The 19,150-nt window shown below is 39.3% G+C and overlaps 1 protein-coding gene across 1 annotated transcript in view; it reads left to right on the top strand.

Annotated features, from left to right (window-relative positions):
• Positions 1 to 19,150, top strand: part of N (uncharacterized) — a 246,908-nt gene that overhangs the window by 90,721 nt on the left and 137,037 nt on the right. Inside the window, exons 3-4 of the mRNA XM_071772884.1 lie at positions 4,210 to 4,481; positions 6,712 to 6,907. Coding sequence (XP_071628985.1) covers positions 4,210 to 4,481; positions 6,712 to 6,907 — 468 coding nt within the window. The remainder of the gene's footprint in view (positions 1 to 4,209; positions 4,482 to 6,711; positions 6,908 to 19,150) is intronic.

Raw genomic sequence — 19,150 nt, forward strand, 5'->3', positions numbered from 1 at the left:
GAATAATAACTGATATATTATACGTCATTGAATAAACTTTATCTGTGATTGACTGAATAACATTATTAAATATTAAAAATGAAGAATCATATTTTCGATGTAATCTAAACTCGTTCGAGTACAGCATCTACTAATTTATCGTGTGAACGAATTAAGAACTTCATTCGCGAGCTAGGAAGAGACCGCGGAAATTGGCATGGAGCCAGTAGGAACTTTGCACTCCCACGTTCTCGATCGCACAATGTACGACCATTTCAATAATCATTATTATGCGAAACGAAGCTAAAATTGATGTAAGATACTCTCGTTTCCGTTTGCGTCAGATACATCAAAATTTCCAGATAAAATTTGAACTTTATTCAATGTGAATTCAATACGGTAAAATTCCCTAAAATTTCTCAAAATTAACAATAAAATACAAACTTGTTGAAGAATGATTATTGAAGAATGACTAATACTTTAATAATAATGTTACTTATTGACCATCTTTGAATAAGGTATGTTTTCCTACTCAATTAGGATGCGTCCCAATATTATGTCTATACTGACGCACATTTTAGAGATTCTACAGGTTTGTTTGAGTTATTAGTTAGCATTGTTAGAGACTATTTAGTCAACCCTAAAAATATGACACTCATAGAACACGTTATAATATGTGATAATTAATAGCTGTATTCTCATATATTACGAAGTTTACAATACAGATACAGGCGCAATACAGTCGCATTTTTCTAATCGTGCATGTATATGAAAAGAAAAATATATATGTAGAATTGCTTGTATGAACATTTTTTATGATAAAAAGCAGACAGAGATTTAAGTAAGTAATATTCAATAACATCGTTTTTGTCCTATTTTCTTGAGATAAACATCAGATCGGAATAAAACAGATAATAAATATGCTCCTTTTTAAATTCTCAATATTAATTAGATAATCTTCGCAGAATTTATATACATAAATATCGCATTTTTCTAGACTCCAGAATCCTAGATCATCCATCACATATCATCGTGCGCGCGGGTGTGACGCATAGGTCTGTCTTCTCTCTGGCAAATCGCGCTTGCTCGAAACGCACTGGCGCTTAAATGACTCCGTAATTGATGACTGTCGCAATTAGCGAGCAGGGCGACGCCGACGAGTTTTGCCTCGCGGCGAAGCATTTTCGTATATACGCGTTCATAAACGTGCGAAACTGCTGCACGCCACGCCACGCCGATAGCGCGCGCGACAATCTTATCGTTGAACCGCGCCACGTTCGCTAAACACTAGTGCTCGTGTAATTTACGGCTTCTACGGTGACCGGTTTGCAGTTGCGAAATAGAGAAGGCGGGCCTTTAAAGCGCTGAATTGATAAAACGCTTCCGGAATCGTGGCACTGTCATTGCAGATCGAGAGCAACGTACATAGAGCTGATAATTTACATAACACGAATCCGTTCTCGGCCGCCCGGTTGCTTATTTGTTACTTATCTATGCGCTTACAAGAAGGGATGCTTATCTTATATATTTGCAAGATTATCCAGAAGCAGGATATGTTACGACATTCGCGTCGATAATTACAATCTCGTTCGCGTGGCGTCTTCGATCCGGCTTATCACGTTAGATATCTGTAGCGAGAACGCCGCGTTAACGCCATGCACGCTTTTCATGCTGCTTCTTTATCTCATTCGAGTGATTGAAACGTTAGTACGTATGAAATATACATACAAGCTATTAAATTAAATGCTACGCATAAACATAGCATATGAGCTATAAATAAATATTAATTTGCGTGTATTATACACTATGTTACACTCTTCTAATTTATGCATATTATTTAGGTTCAGATCAAATTATTTTACGGTTTTATATTTTTTGCATATTACTTTTATTCGACATAATACCTCAATCTTTTTTATTATACAGTTATGAAATTTTCACAACTATAATTTCTCTCGTCTTACATATGAAAGAGAAAGTTATTGCACAAGAGAAGACATCAATTTGTTGCATCTTACTTTAGCTCTTGCTCGTATTAGCGGTCTCGTTACATCTCTGCGTTCGAGGGCGGATATTCACGGGTGGAAGTCAATAAATCCAAATGGCACAACGCACGCCGGCCCTGACCGGCAGCATCAAGAATAAGAAACTCGCTGTTGAGCAAGTAATGGCCGTGGAATCGTCGTTTCCGTTTATAGAGATACCGGCTGTGGCTCTCTAAGCAACCGCGCGCGCACATACGCGATGGAAAGCGGCGAAAGAAGTCGAGGCGAAGCCCCGATGCGATGCAGCTGCAGCTGCAGGACAATGCGCTCAATACGTTTCTGCATATTGATGCCGGCTTAAGAATACTACAATCTCGGTTGCATCGATAGAATAAGTAAACGAACTTCTTTCACGTCAAACTTGAATCTATCTGTAGAGTGTTTTTAGACAACATTTGCAGGAACTTGGACTAGATTGGAAATCTCTAGCTCTTGAACGACTCGAAATCGATATCTCCTTTAGGGAACATTTGGTTATATATTTTTAACGAGTATGTTGAGTATATACATTCTAAAATGTTAGCACAAATTATATAAAATTATTGTATTATTATTGTATCGTATGTATAACTTGTAAACTAAAGTACTGTCTATATAAATAAATTGTATAACTTGTAAGTTGTAAGCTTCTAAACTAAAATAGATGTTCATGTAAAAGCGCTTTTGGTAAAAACCATTTTTGTCAGGTCAGGTTTCTTCAATCGCTTTTTTCAGCTGTAAATGATTTTGTAAATAAGTTTTTCGCAAATCATTATTTCGCAAACAACATGGCAATTTTAAGATAAATGGGTCAATGCCATTGAATGATAAAACCGTATTATACGTGAATATGACACGTCAAATTCGAAAGAACTTGCAAGTGAACTCGTTTCATAAACGCGTTCGCAATTTGTCTCTGCCGTAAGAAGATAACGAAAGTCCTTTCAAGGTAATGAGGATATGCGTGCTTCATGAGATCGCCGTAAAGGACGTGCAGTTAAGAAAAACCTTTATGGTCGGCCGGGCCAGCGTAAGGAGACGCAAGTTACCTTAAGGGTCTAGTTTCTCTAGGTTCTTTCGCATATCAATGGGACTGCAATGTAAAAGCGGCGGTCGATCGCAGCTTGCAATATGACGTGTCCCGTCCGGCGATCATTAGGGCCCGTTAGACCATCGCTTTTTTGCCACGAAAGTCGACAAAACACGGCAATAATTTCCTTATCGAGAAAGCACGATCGTTGACCCTGTCATTGAAACGGTATTTGTACACCTAGCCTGTCATTTCGTAGCAATTCCATGAAGCTTTTAACTCGACAAGCGTTGATGGCGATTGAATATAAGATCGCGAGCATGCATGTTGAACTTCCAATAAAAGAGCTAAGAGTATAATGAATAATTCAGATTCGTTCAATACAGAAAGCGGGAATGATTCGATTTTGAAATAGCATGCGATACAATTCCAAGGAATCAGAGAAACATATTGTGAATGAGTTGCTCGTTGCGGAGAGAGAGATCACAAAAGGACTTTTTTTCTCGTCTGAAAAAAACGTGCGTTCTCTTTCTCATGCCACTTCACGCGAACGATGAATTCGACAGAAATTATAAGAGGTGCAACGCACGAAGTTAGATACTTGTTTGGCGAATTTACTAACACACGTAATAGGCCAGTCACAAAGCCTGGACTCGAACTCTTCGTCTTTCTGGTCTTTGTGGAAGTCTGAACCGCAATACGAGATACACCTTTTCGCGAGAACGCATTATAGTTCCCCTTGAAATTGCTCACTTCGATCAAGATGCTACCTCCTCTCTTCGCTTTTTTCATTTATATAGAATTCAGAAAAATGTTATATCTGTGTGTAACGAAAAGAACCAAATTTTTATTGAACTTTTAATCTATGTTTAAAGCATTTTGGATTCGTTGTAATAAATGATTTTATAAAATAATCTTATAAATATTTTTTTATGTAACGAAAATAGAAGAAATTTCGATAATTTTGATTGATGGACATTTTATTTGAAGCATAATAAATCTTTAAGCGTATTTTATGTATAGGAGAACCAATTTTTATTTAGAATTATAACGCATAAAATCATGCAATTCTCTCATGGAATCGATCCACCGTTCGAAATGATTGTTTATATTGATGGTACATACAACAACGAGGGAAAATATCGATCCTTTAATCATGACATAATCCTGTTTCAGCTGCACATCGAAATACGTGGGAGAATACTGTCAACACTTGAACCCGTGCTATACCGGATCGCGCTGCCAAAACGGCGGTTCATGTAGGGTACGCGAGGGCATCGGAGGTGGCACGCCATCCTTCACATGTGCATGTCCTGTCGGTTTTACCGCCAGCCTCTGTGAAATCCCCATCGAAAACGCCTGTGACTCCTCGCCCTGTCTCAATGGTGCTACATGCAATCTCAAGTCGTTGCACGAGTATGTGTGCACGTGCAGCATCGGATACACAGGTCAGTAAACAACTGATATCTTCATATTTGCGACCAGAAATTGAAATCTATAATTTTGAGTAGATTCGGACTGTTATAATCGCACGAAAATTATTTCTATGTTTATTGAGCATGATAAGATTTGTCGATTCGTGATTTGAAACTCTGCTTATCAAGAATCGGTGCAAACGTAAAAGAATAATATATATAAATGACTAATTGTGCCGACAAAATGATCAAAACCAATTCGTTACGGTTGTCAGAGGTGTTAAAGGAAAACTATGCGGATTCTTAAAGGGGAATAATTGCGTAAGTCCGACAATGAATAGGCCGCGCGTTAGTCATCGAATACTTAAATATGCTTATCGATTCGCGTGGGTTGAATAGCAAGGTTAATAGATAGACGGGACGATAACGTGATGCAATTAACCAGTTCGCATTGTGTTGCGCGTCATAAAGAAACGTCGAGACCGAGCTATAACTGTAAATTTGCATTGAGCTATTAAAAGATACTCTACGTGTACGCGCGCGCGCGCGTGTGTGTGTGTAATATCGGATGACAGGCTTTCATCAATTTTAAAAATAGACATTATTTTAATAGGTATATAATATATATTTAACATAGTCGTTATCTCGGATTACTTTAATTTCAATATCAAATTTACGTTACATCACAGAAGTTGATGCTGAGGTACGATTATATCTTTTACAACCTAGGATAAAATACCAAAGCACGTTCTGATATGCTTGACGAATAAATCTAGAAACACGGGGATTTTCGAAAGAAGCAAGGAAAACTAGAGGAAGAGGTAGAAGAAGGAAGGAAAGGCAGGTTGAAATGTGCGTTTGTAGGATAATTGACGAAGAACCATGCGGCATTTTACTGTGGCGGTATGCCTTTGGACGAGTGGTGCTCAGTTTCCTCAGCATTTTCAGTGAACCCTCAATGGCTCAATGATTGTGTGGAGAGAGAATTTACCGATTTTAAGATAGCTAACTCATTTTATACATCAATATTCATTCTTGTTGATATATTAATAATTATTCTTCTTAAGTTAAGTGTTCAATTAAATTTTATTCTTTATTTAAAGTATTTTTAACGAAGTTTAAAAGATGGATAGAAATTATTTATAAATACGTATATAAAATATCTCTAAAACATCTCTTTAAACTCATGATTTTGATATATAAAATATGTAACCTTTTTCAACGAATTAATAGAGAAAAGAACTTTCTAAAATATGCTTGAATCGTGAACAATGAGCACCGCTAAAGTTATAGCGGTTGCACGGTGCAGATCGCAAAAGCCAAGACATCTTGGCCACAAGAGAACAAGTAGCGACTCCGGTAATTAGTTCCACTAATCAGTAGTCCGCGGAGGGAAGGGGGAGACGCTTACCTTAGATACATGCTCCACCATCCGGGATTACCGCCATCTTAAAGGATATCTCTACTCACGGACCGAATGCTAGTCAGCAAGAAATGCCGAGCTAATTTATTCTTATCTTCGCTAAGATCTTCATCTACAAAATGTTATTTTTATGTTTTTGCGCTTTAACGTTCGTTCTTGGAGGTTCCAAGAATATTTTACGACGATCTAGCCTCTAGCGAGTAAACGTTCAACCTTTCATAAAAAATATGTAGGTTTTCAAGTCTCGATCATCCCTCAAATATTAAAATTCATAATTTTTTGTACATGTGTGCAAATAAAATCTCTTGTCGCCAATTTTAATGAAGTAACTATAATTTTGTAGTTATTATATTTCACAATGTTTATGGAATTAATTAAGAAGTAAAATTCGTGATTAATTCTAATTTTAATCTTAAGCTTTTATTTGGTATATGGTAATGGTATTTGATATATGCGGATATATGGTAAGATTTAATAAAAATTTTAAAATATAATTTATTAAACATTTTTAATTGTTTTAAACTCATATATTTAATATTAACAGGAGAACAATATTAAAAAAATTGTTATCTTTAATTCTATTTCTTCTAAATTAATATTTCGGTACCTATAAAGAGTTAGAGTTTCAAATCTTGCTGGAGTAAAACTCGTTTGAGATGATAAAAAAAAGATTAAGTCATTAAAAAAATAACGCAACACGAGAAGTTCGTAATTTTAAATTGAATCGTGATTCGAGTTCTCAATGTGACGTTGCAAACCATGCGATTTTTCAGTCGTACGTACATAACGAGATTGTGCGTCGGTGCAAGACGTTGAACAACATCGGTTCTTTTTTTTCAGGTGACCATTGCGAGCGACAGGATTACTGCGCCTCGTCGCCCTGTCGAAACGGGGCCGAGTGTCGCTCGCTCGAGGACAGCTACAAGTGCACGTGTGCACCTGGCTTCACGGGACCGAATTGCGCGGACGACATCGACGAGTGCGAGAGGGACCCGTGCAGACACGGTACCTGCAAGAATATTCACGGATCTTACAGGTAAATCGGGATGACATGCTTAACGATTGCCCTGTAACACATTGTACGTATTTTTATCGCGCCTCCGAAATGATTACGCGACGTGTGCATTGAGGCGAGCGTCTCGATCCAGATTCAGGGACGTTTTCGAGTCGAGCGTTTTAAAGCGGACATTGAAGACACTGCATAATTATCGTTGGAATGCTGCTCTCGAAGTACCCGAGAAACTTGACTTTTTATTTACTTTTATATTCTCTCTCTTTTTTATTTTTATCTTCTGTCTCTCTTTCTCTTTTACACATACAATAATACCTACTCTTAAGAAAACTTGTTTAACTTGTTAAATATTAACACGATATTTATTCGGCGAACACCTTATTACTTTTAATATAAAATATAAGATTTTAATTAAAATTCCGTTAAAATGAAGCGCGCGTATCTTAAATTTACTGAAAAGTAAAAGATCTTATTATTGACTCGTTCAACACAGAATAGTTGCCGTTGATGCATCTTAATGATAGGAACGTCGTAACGTAAGCACGCGCGGAAAGAAACGGTCGGAATGAGCAGTCTGAAATCACTAGCGCGTATATATCGAGGCGAAGCCACAGCTCGGCAGCCAGGAATCTCTCATTTGTCCGGGGTTGCGGTGCGCGCGTGCATCGCGTGAACGTGCACGGTCACGATCGGGCCGCGGATAATCGATTCTACGAGCAATTGAGATCTGCATATATGGAACGAGAGAGGGTTGCGGGTCCGCGCAACAAAAATGCGAGCGAATAAGAGCGATCCGTGTGCCGCCGCCAATCGGTCGATTCGAAAATGTCCGAGTGCATTCTGAGATGCATCTCGACGCAGGTGGAGGAGGATGTGCCGGCATGCAGTGTCGTTGGATGTCCCCTTGTCGTAATTACCAATTGAGCACGGTCCCCGGAACGCGAAATGCGTAACGACGCGAGGCAACGAGAATTCATAGACTCGATTTCACGGTCCATTACTGATTTTCTCCTAATTCGGCGTTTCGTTACGTTGAAAATTACCTCCGTTCCGCTCGCCAAGTTCCGACATGCAATCGTGATCCGATCGCGAGATGTACCTATGGCAATGACGAGGAATGGGGATGCTGATCGAGGAAGTAGATATCGTATCGGAGAAAGTTAAACGTTTTTATTAATACACAATCGCCCCGCGGAACAATTTTTCGAGAGTCGGTACAGGGGAGAGGATAATCGGAATATCCAGCTCGTATGGACGTACCCATCTACGCATACATACGACATAAGCGTGAGAAATCTAGTAACGCGAAAGATAATGAGGCGACGTTAACGAGATAACTTCTCGGAAGCTACCGAGGATGGAAATATGAAAATTAAAAGGTATAAAAGATGAAAAAAGTGGAGGGTTCCGCCTGGAATTTACACGTGGTGGCATGAGTTTTGACCAGCGACGGTCGACAGAAAAGTATAATAGAATCTCGGGTCGAGGAGATTTGACGAGAGAAAAGAGAGGGAAAAGAAAACTCACCGCGGAAAAGAAACGAGTTCGTCAAAAAACAGGTTTAAGTGGGGGACTTAAAGCCCCGGCCGTGCGAGGAGACTATAAATCCGCGCTTCGTTGAGATCGAGTCGAGATTAATCGAAGCCCGAGTCCGAGCTGACTGCACCGGACCAGATAATGTCGCTGGTCCCTACATTATATTGAATTATATCGGTGCGACGTCGGTGCATCGCGTGTATGTGAGAGAGAGAGAGAGAGCGTGCGTGTGTATAAAGGCGCTCCCCGTCTACTTTAAAGTCGCTTACCGTGAGTGGCGAGAAGAAGCTTTGTCGGTGCATCGACAACACTCGTTCTTCAGCTGGCACAACTCGATATATTCATCTTCGTTCTGTCACTGATTTTCAGAGCTGCGCGAGTGAAAAGTAACTGTTACAAAATGATAAATGGCAACTGCGTTGACCAGCGAACTCATTTTGTAGAATTAAAAGACGTAACGCTTGTATTAAATTCAGAGCAGAATATTTTATCAAGACGGTAATCAGATGATTGAATTGTAACGACGAAAAAATAAAATTTTTGGAATTTTAAATTTATTAATATATTAATAAGATTTTATTTTATATATCTTTTTTTATATAAATGTATGAAGAGCATTTCAAAGACAGATAATAAATTCGACGTTTTAGTATAAGCGTGTACTGCTTCGAACCGTTCATAACGGAGAAATTAGGTACGGCGTGACGGACGTGTTGCTAATTACGATAGGAGACGTGCTGACAGATGGATAATTTGCCGTCCACATCGGAGGTTCTATTATACTTCATCTGCTATATGTTTCTTCTCTTTTTTTTTCACATATTTTTATTACATGTTTCGTTTGTTGCAAATGTTAAAAAAGACATAGAAAAACTCTCATTTACATATTTCAATTTAATCATGCTGCAATTTAGTTGCATTTTAAAAATATATTTTCTGCATTTAAAATAAAATGAATATATTTCAGGAGTAAAACTAGGTAAAATGGAAAGAAAAACCTATTAGAAAGATGTATTTACAAATAATAAGTCTAATCTTGAGCGTTGAAGCTCGGATTTTAGGATTAAATGTTAAAAATATACATATGTCTACTGTCTCTCTCGAGATGGTAGACAAGAAATAATCAATGTCAATGCAAGCGGGACTTTGGTATGTACGCATATGAAGATGGGATGAAAAGCGGACATTCCGCCGCCGTCGCCGCCAATATTGCACGGCAGCGTATGAGCAAGTGGAGCCGCAGTAACGTTCAATCGGGCCTAATAAAGACTTTGATGTGGCATACCTGACCGCCAGGTGGTGTCGGTTGGAGATACTATACTATTAAATTGTTACGTAGAATCGGTACCCGGATACCGTAATGCCGCCGCCGTGACGCGAGGGCGAAGAGCGAGAAGTGGCAGGGATCGTCGTTTCACAAGCGCGAAATTTCGATGTGAAAATAATTAAATGCCGCGACATGCAAGCCCGTGGAATCTCATCTGGGCATCATCTGGGCGCTGCCGCTGCCGCAGCCTCTGCGTTGGATCGAGATACCCATAAAACGCAGAGAATTTTCCCTCAACCGTGCCGTGGCATCGATCGTTCTATGGGTATGCAAGAATGCGAGCGTGCGGGTTTTTTTGAACCGTACGGACGACTGGCTCTTCGCTTCTTTCGCGAATTGCATAACCAGCGCATTTCTTCTCTCATTATCTCTCATGCGTGACGAGCTAAACTCCTGCGCTGGAATTCTGTGACGCGACGCGAACAAATAAAGATATTACATACTTAGAAACGTTATTTCCTGCTTCGACATGCATTTTTTCAGGCCTACTTTGAATGTAATTCTATTTTCTGTGGGAACTCATTTTGGATCAATAATACGGGATAGGAAACTAAAAATAAAAATTCTTCTTTTAAATTAGCTCAAGTCGTAGATATAATTAATATATATGTATATCAACCGATGAGTATTCTCACTATAGTAATCTGTACAGGGTTAACGCATCCTAATGATCTTGCCTTTGTCTCGTCCTTCAAATAATAGTAGCAAATTGTTATGTGGTGAAAGAACAAGTGGGTGAGAAAATGGCTGGGGGAGAGGGGAGGAACGTCTGCGCGTGTGTTCGGGACAGGATGTGATTTATGAAATAATCTCCCTGAAGTAGAATTTAATTGAGCGGAGGCGAGGCAAAACGAAGACCAGTGGTGTTCCTTAACCCCAGGATGGATTAACGGCGGATCTTGATCAAGCGCGGCCTCCGCAGCAATTTTGGGGCCTGCAACGGGTTGCGAATTGACCCCGAGAGGTCAAATTCCTCGGAGCTCCTAGCTTAAGCTCGCACCTGGCCTTTTCGCGGGAGACGTCAGGAGTATTTTGCGGTGGTGCCTCAGTCTTACGTTACAGACACAATTACGTTTAAAAATACTGTATAATTATTTCCATTTTTGCATGCATTTGTCACGTGATTTATATCTTTATAAAAAATTATTTCCGTTAAGTTAACTTGATTTTTAAGAAACAGTTACTCTGTTCTATAAAATAGTTAATTAAAGAACTATAAATCGAATCTAAAAGCTTTGTTCGCGCTGTCACGTTTGCATCTCCTGAATATTCGTCTTTTTTTTTTTTTTTTTGCTAACAAAATTATCTAGGCACGTTTAAAACGCTTTGTTACTTTCAAGAAGAGTAATGAAGGAAGTTTGTTCTTACAACCTTGCTCACTTTGTTGCTACGTGCCGCCAGTAATTCTGAACGTCCTAAATCGCGTTTTATGTGTCGCGTGAGGAGCGAGCTGTTCGAGACTGTTTTCCACGGGATGGAAACCTAGACGAGAGGTCACACCCGGGTCGTACAGCCGGTTGCGAAGCAGGAGTCGTTTCCTTGAAACTCGGACGGTGACACGGGGAAAAAAATAAGGATCTCGAGCGATTCAAAGAACCCGGTTCTCTGATAGCGGCCGATAACTACGTGACCGGCATGATGACGACAGACATTTTCGGATTTCGCCATGTAACACGTCGTTCATGGTTGGGTCGTTAGACCGCGCGATACTGTGAAGACTTGTCTACATAGAAAGGGCACAAAGTAGGAGGCCGCGATGTGTGTCTCGTACAATATTATTATTCTCATCTCACGGAGATATAAGAGACTCCACCTTGTCGCGATCCAAAAATTATAGTATGATTCTCTAGCGATATATTATACGTCCAGTATATTAGCTTCAAATAATAAACAAAAAGAAGTCACCCCTGAGTGGCAACATCGTTATTTTAAGGAAATAACGTTAAACATTACGTGAGATTGAGAGAATTAGTATTGATTAAATCCAAATTTTTAAAAGAATTCTTCTCAAGGATGATTGTGACTCTGAATCGCGTTTACAACTTTTCTGTAAAAAGTGCCATTTTCAGGAATATTTAATTCAAGCCTTATAAATCGCGAAATGCTAATTTGCGTTATACAAAATTCTGGATTATTTATTACCACGTAAAGTAGAAAATACAAATTATATGTTCAGTGAGCGATTATTCGTGTTTAAGAAAGAAAAGGAGATCCGGATTAAAGAATTTTATAAGAAGAACTCAACAGATGTACATAACTGCGCAAATGGGAAAATTTACAGTGTTGCCTGCACGCATAGCGTGCGGCAAGGCGTCGCGGAAAAATCGTGCGTATCTCGCACGAAGGGCATATCGCGAGATATCATTTAGCGTGACGGGCGTCATCCTCGACACTCGTTTTAATCGAAACTTGCAGCAAGCGGACGTGTCGGATTAATTCGCGTAACGTTCATGCGCGCGGCGAAATATCGCCTCGGCTTAGGACATAGGATATGTATCCCGAGTCCCGAGGCAAGTTTTAAATTTATAATCTGTTTACCATAAACATCTCTTAGCCATTAATAAAACATTGATGTTATCAATGTACATTTTTTATTTAATTAACCAAATATAAAGTATATTAGTGAAATAAATTTAAGAAAGAGACAATTTTATTAATAAATTATCAATAAATCTTGTTAATAAATTATTTGAATATATATTCTGATTTTTTGAGCAAAGTTAAAATTTAGATAGTTTGGTTAATAATTTGTTATTGTTTTTCACATTTTATATAGAGGAGAAGATGTTTATGAATTTATATAATTTGTTATTCTGGATTATAATTCTTCGTTAGAAAGACAATATAATTTTATTACAGAATAAATTTGATGTGGATTTAAAAATTTTGTTTTTGCAAAATAGTGTGCCAAGATAAATATAATCTTAAATATAAAATAGGTAGTATTTGATATCGCTTTTTTTTTTAACTTTAAATACGCCTTGTTGATATTTCACGCATTATCATTTGAAATACTATCAGTTGATATAGATTTCTTTTTGTTGATGTTAGTAGCTAGGTATTTGATCCTATTTTTCTATATAAAGGAAAAATTTGCGAAATAAATCATAAACTGAAATTTTTACTCGAATATTGTTAAGAGTTTAAGTACATATGATTAAATATAAACTTGATAGAGAGATTAGAGGTAAGATTATGCGGTTCTATTTAATAGTAAGTATTTTTAATTTTTACATAATTTTTAATTATACTTTTAATTATATAGTCTTTGTATCATTCAGATCAGTATCAGCAGATTATCGAAAATTTTTTGCGCGTCTCGAATTAGTTATTTAATACTTCAGTTTATCTCTGCGAAGGACGATTCTGCAATGTTGTATTGTATATCTCATGATCTTAGCGATGAGATGATCGGAATTAAGATTAAGAGCGATCGTCACGTGACTTTGCGTAGCCTCGAACGTAACCGCGATTGCGTCCGAAGTCTCAACCAGTCCCGACGTCGAAACGGATTATGGTCGGCGGTGAACACGCGATTCAACGCATGCATTACTTGCATCCTCCGCGCCGCGTATACTGCGACAAGCCGAAAGAATCTCGTAGATCTGGTCGATGATCCTATCGAGATAGCATTTCCAGCAATCGCGATGCATCTTCGGCGGTTTCACGGAGAAAGAAGAATGCGTCGGGTACGACAAAGATGCGAGTCAGCCGAGCGTTCGGAATAATTAAGAGAATTCTTGGCAAACCTCATCTATCACTCACTGGCCGTTTCGAGTGTAGTTGTCAACAAACGTTTCCGCGTACGCTTAGCCAGGGATTTAAACCGGTATCATACCGTTAAGGAGGGTGCCATGGTTGCTCAAATCAATTTAATAAGAATTAGTTCAAATTTATGGAGGATATTCGTCTATGGGAATCTGTCGTCGATACTGATGGCAAGAATTGTTATCGATTCTTCCTTATACCGATTTTCGAACATAAAGATTATTCTTATAGGTATATCGATGATGTAGACTCACTGCAATTATACTCGAGAAAATTATTATTCTTCTCGACCTCGCGAAAATTGCGTTATGAAAAAAATGTAGATCAATCAATGCGCGTAATCTATGGTTTACGCCTTATTAATATATGTGTCATAATCGAGGATAAGTTCCACGTATTTTGTAGAAGCGTATCGAATGATTAACCATAATATCATCATCAGTCGAGTGTATCGAATAAGAGAGATCAAGCTTCCAAGGGCGAATTCTTCCGCCCTCCTTGAAGTTCTAATGATATATTCGCAACTGTAATCATTTGTTACCCCATGTCTATTCATGGGCGACGAGGAAATTATCAAGATGCACTATAAATATACTTTTTTTTTATTTAAAGTCGAAGTTTCATGTATTTTCTTTATCTTTAACAGAAATTATTTCTTATTTTCTATAAAAAAGAAAACATGTTTTATTATTAACATTTCAAACCGATCACGATTTTATTTATTCTTAATACACATTTTTTTCCTTAATAATAAGAGCTCTTTCTTACTTTAATTCATAAGATATAAAAATGCAAACGTATAAAAAGTATTTTTTCCTCTCTGTTAACGCATGTAACTTTCGATCGGCAATTGGTGTGAACATTATACCATAATAGCTTTTGATCATACAATCATACGAGCAGTGAGATTATCGTCGAGGCGATAATTATTGCTGCGGCAAGGCGCCCATTATCGCGGCGGTATGTCGATCGCGCGTCGCGACTATTTATAACGCAAACTGAATATCGTAGGTGAGCTCGATAATCATTCGATCGAGGCCCGCAAGGTCCGCCGAGGACTGTTCCAATCGACGATCCATGTCGACTTCCACATCGTGTGAAAACGGAAGCGCGCACGCGTCGCCTCAATGGAAAATGCAAATTGCACTTAACGACGCGGTGAGATATAATAGCGAGACGCTTGCGCAAGAAGTAAAAGTATCTCGCGATACATATGCGCACAGACTGGAGAGAACCGTCACTTGGCATCTTGTCATGCAGCGTATACTCCGCCGCTAATGCATGCTCATCAAGACGTGTGAGTTTGATTACGTGTGAATGAGATTGTAGCGTGGAGATATCTCAATTCTGCCGGGAAACAATTCTTGCACTGTAACTCTTGCTATCTATAATTTATCTATTCACTGTATGTGTCTATTGATATTTATTTTACAAACGTGCACGTAATACTTTTCTGGAGATAGAATAATCTTCCTGATATAATTTCAGAGAAAAGAATTTAATTATAATATCGTAATAAAATACATGTTAAATTTTTGTGACGCATGTCTTAAACTGGTCACGCTACAACTGAATAATTGCACGGAGACGAAATTTCATTTTGTCGCCATAATGATACGACGTCGACGTATAATGATTAATATATCGACTTTGACCAATTCAGGCAATTAGAGCGAGAAAGCGACCGGGATGTGTGTGCGTTCCATTAAAACCACGTTAATCCGCATTATGCTTCTTACGCTTGCGATGTATCCGTTTACGTCACTCAGCCGGACATACAATACGCTCGACGCGGAATTGTCGTTCAAGCACACGATTAATCGACGCAAATTGAGGATTCTCGCGGCAAGTCGAAAGAGAGAGGAGAGAGAGGACCGCGCTGTCGCGGATGATGCGGGATGATGCATTGATCCGCGACGAGGTCTCGACTTTGCTGGTTTACGCACCAGTTCTTGTGATATTCTGCGGCAATTTGTCCGCGAAAGATATTAAATGCGGAAGGTAATCATCGATAACAACAACGCGAAACGGTAATCGTAAATTCTTGTGAGCGAGTGTAAAATTAAGTAACAAGTTTTGCGAGACGCATAAATGCATAATAGACGTAATAATAAACGTGCCGTAAAGACGGCTGCATGTTCGATTTACGTAAAAGCTCGTTGCGGCAGTGGCACATTAAATACGACCATTATTGGTGCAATCAACTGGATTGTATGGGTTTAAATTCAACTCGTACGGAATTCATTCGTGCACGAGTTTGCTCGCATCACGAGGATTCGCGCGAGAACGAAAAGGCATTCTTTCTCGTGTAACCGCGACGGCGAAGACAAGTCGTTTCCCAGTGATTTTCATCGACATTCACGAACATTTATGTAACGTCTGTAATGGGGAACCGCACTTCCTGTTATATTTCGCCGCGAATAATGTGCAATCTCCAACCGGAACAAAACCACGGTTTAAAACCTTGTTTATCGTGAGGAGGATTTATCGTGAATCGTGCGATAACAGGTCTGACCATTTCTGTCAGAAACTAAACCGCAATTATTCATCTGTTTATAGACGCCGTCAAAACTTTGCTCGCTTACGTTTCTACAATAGAGAAAGCGAAAGCGTTACATAAATCATCGAGATACATATATTGCGTACCTATGGATTAAACTTGGTTCGCTTTGATTATTGCATTAACGTGCAACAATGCTGGATTAGAATATTAAGAATTAAATATCTATTGTGTAAATATTTTCATGTGAAAAAGCCTTTTGCACATGAGAAATATGTTAACGGCATATAATATAACAAGAGTAAAGAGTAAAGAGGAAGAAAGAAAGAAAAAGGAGTGCGCGTTGTACGTATCGTTATTTTATCAGTCCTTTAAATCACTCGAAAGGTGTCAATAATGGACGCAAGAAAGCACAAGGAAGCAGCTGCCCGCGCGACAGTGTAATTCCTTGTTATACGAAGCCGTAATCAAACATCGCATCAGTGACTATAGAAAGGGGAGGACATTATTAACCAAAGGGCACTTAATATTCTGTCGGAGGATCTTTTCATCGCAAAATTTGATGGCGTCGTAAAGATCGGAAACGAGCCGGTCGCGCGAAGATATACTCGAGCTTCAGCCTTCTGCCCTTCCCCCTTTTCGTCGCTCGTCTCGACGGTCGCTCTCTCGCGAATCCAATCTTCCCTCCACGCTTCAATTTGACGTCAATTAAATCGGCGGCGGCGGCGGCGGCGGCGCAAGTTAAATCGCACAACGCAGACCCGTATCAATTTTCAGCGGCTAATGACAAAACGTCGTGACGACGACCACCGGCAACCGGCAACGGAAGACTCGGTGAACGAAACATGCGAGGCCGCGGCGATTTTCGTCGACGGACTTTCGATTAATCCCGGCCCTCTCCCGCCCCTCTTTTTTCTTCATCCGTCCACCGTTCGCAGTGTCGAAGAAGAGCGCGCATTAAGGGACCCTCATGAAAAAGCGACTTTTTGTCGCGGTGCACGGGCTGCCGCAATAGTTTCTATGGGCCGGTCTCTTGAAAAATGGCCGTAGATCGGTCTTCTTCCGTCCCCTCCGACGTCATCTTCCCTCTTCCTTCGTGGAAGACGATTTCGTTTCTCCGTGGTGCTCCTTCGCGTGCGATTGCTCTCCTTCTACACCGCGACAGAGCGAAATAACCGGCCGTCGAAGCGAATGGTGAAATTATGCCGCCGGCCAATCGTATTCGCTGCACTGTCCTCCCTGATGTATAAAAAGCGACCACGCTGCATATGTCGTAGAGACTAGATTGGAGAGAATCGTCTCGAATAAAGGAACATGTCTCAAAGGAAAGGGCAAAATACAACTAGGGATAACATTTGAAATCATACGGAAAAATTATTGATTTGAATCCGATTGCTACTAACAATACTATAAGTAAAAAAAGTTGAGGAAGATGAGACAATTGTGGTTTTTCCTGTGCCATTTGTTTCCGAGTTATCTTTATCATGACTCGTCAATTTATCGATGCATTTTCATCACGCACATATGTATACTTAATAACTGTTTTCTTATCAGTTTTGTTTAGAAATAAAATAGCCCCAGAAATAGCTTTTTCCTAACGCGAGCGTGAAATGGGCCGCTTTTCGCGCTTGTTTTGAGTGAGCAAAACGATCCATTTCTCTAGTTGAAAAATGGAAATTGTAAAACAAGCGCGAAAAGCGGCCTGTTTCACGCTCTTGTTAGGAAAAATAGTATGAACAACTCGTGGGAAGAGTGGTCGAGCCCAAATGAATGTGATGGTCGCACTCGCTTCGCTCGTGCGACCAACTTCACACTCATTCAGAATCGACCACTTTTCCCACTAGTTGTACAATATATTATATTTCACTAATCGACCGATCGACCAAGATATTTTGCCGATGCAATAATTCTCGTAAATAAAAATTTTGAATGTTAATTGCTGGGAGTAGATTGACATTAAAAAAAAGTCAAAGTACTTATAAATTTTTATCTCTTCTAATAATCTTCGAAATATTTTAATTATTGATTACTGATCTAATTATACTAATTTTAGAAAGAAAGGTTACATGTATTAAGATATGATTAAACACACAATACGATTATTATATAACAATAACGATTAACATTAATCATTAATAATATTAGCATAAAATTTACTTACAATGGTTGTGAAGGATGTATCAATGCATAGACAATAAATAACACGCAGTTGAAAAACTCTAATACATCAGTTGCCATAAACCTTTTACGATTATTTCGAGAAATTCCGAAAAAATAATTTTATATTTATACATTAATAAAACATATGCGAGTAACGCGTGTGGAGAAGTATTCACGCGCCAATTAGTTGATAAAGTTGTTTCATAAAATTACAAATATTGCTGCGCGAATTTCCTGATCACTATGAACGTATCACTTCACTTATCGCAAATTTATTTAAGTTGCTTCGTGACCGCGCCGTCAACGGCGGACTTTTATTTTGATTATATGCCACGTGAGATGTTTATACTTGTCGATTAGACTTTATCGTGGCGATACGTTCGGCTTCCATCGATTACCTTCTCCATTAAGCCTGCACGATCGTGAGCCGGCGAGTTCCTCGCGCCGACATAAACGCGCTGCGCATCGCGTCGGGGCTAGGCCCTAGACGCTGAAGTCTTAATTGGCGCGGGGATCTCAACGCTTATCGAATGACTAATTAATTAGGGTGGCCGGACAATAATTAATTGCGGAAGAAAAATCCGACGTGATTCAACAGCATTTCCTACCTCGGCTCGTCGTGTGGTAATTATGCGGAATCCTTTATAACGGTGGAAGTTTTTAGTGTATGATAGAATGGAGCAGTTAACTTTCGACATTTTTATCGGGAATGAATGATACTATCGCCAATCAGAGTCGAGAGATTCTCGGAGAAGAAATCTTCCGATCTACCTTTCGAATTATTATGACGAAATAAAGCGTGTTCCCGGGTAAACAACTCCAGCGACCCGCATTATTCGTTCTTGCGATCTCGTTTTCCGTGATGTGAGTGTGGAACGAACCGAATATCCTCGCTGGACCTGAGTGCGCCGCCGGCGCGGCGTCGCGTCGCGCGGGAGAGATAATCTACGTGCGATCGACGAGCCTCTCGAAAATC

This window comes from Temnothorax longispinosus, chromosome 3 (genome assembly GCF_030848805.1).
Source record: "Temnothorax longispinosus isolate EJ_2023e chromosome 3, Tlon_JGU_v1, whole genome shotgun sequence".
NCBI classification, from domain to species: Eukaryota; Metazoa; Arthropoda; class Insecta; order Hymenoptera; family Formicidae; genus Temnothorax; species Temnothorax longispinosus.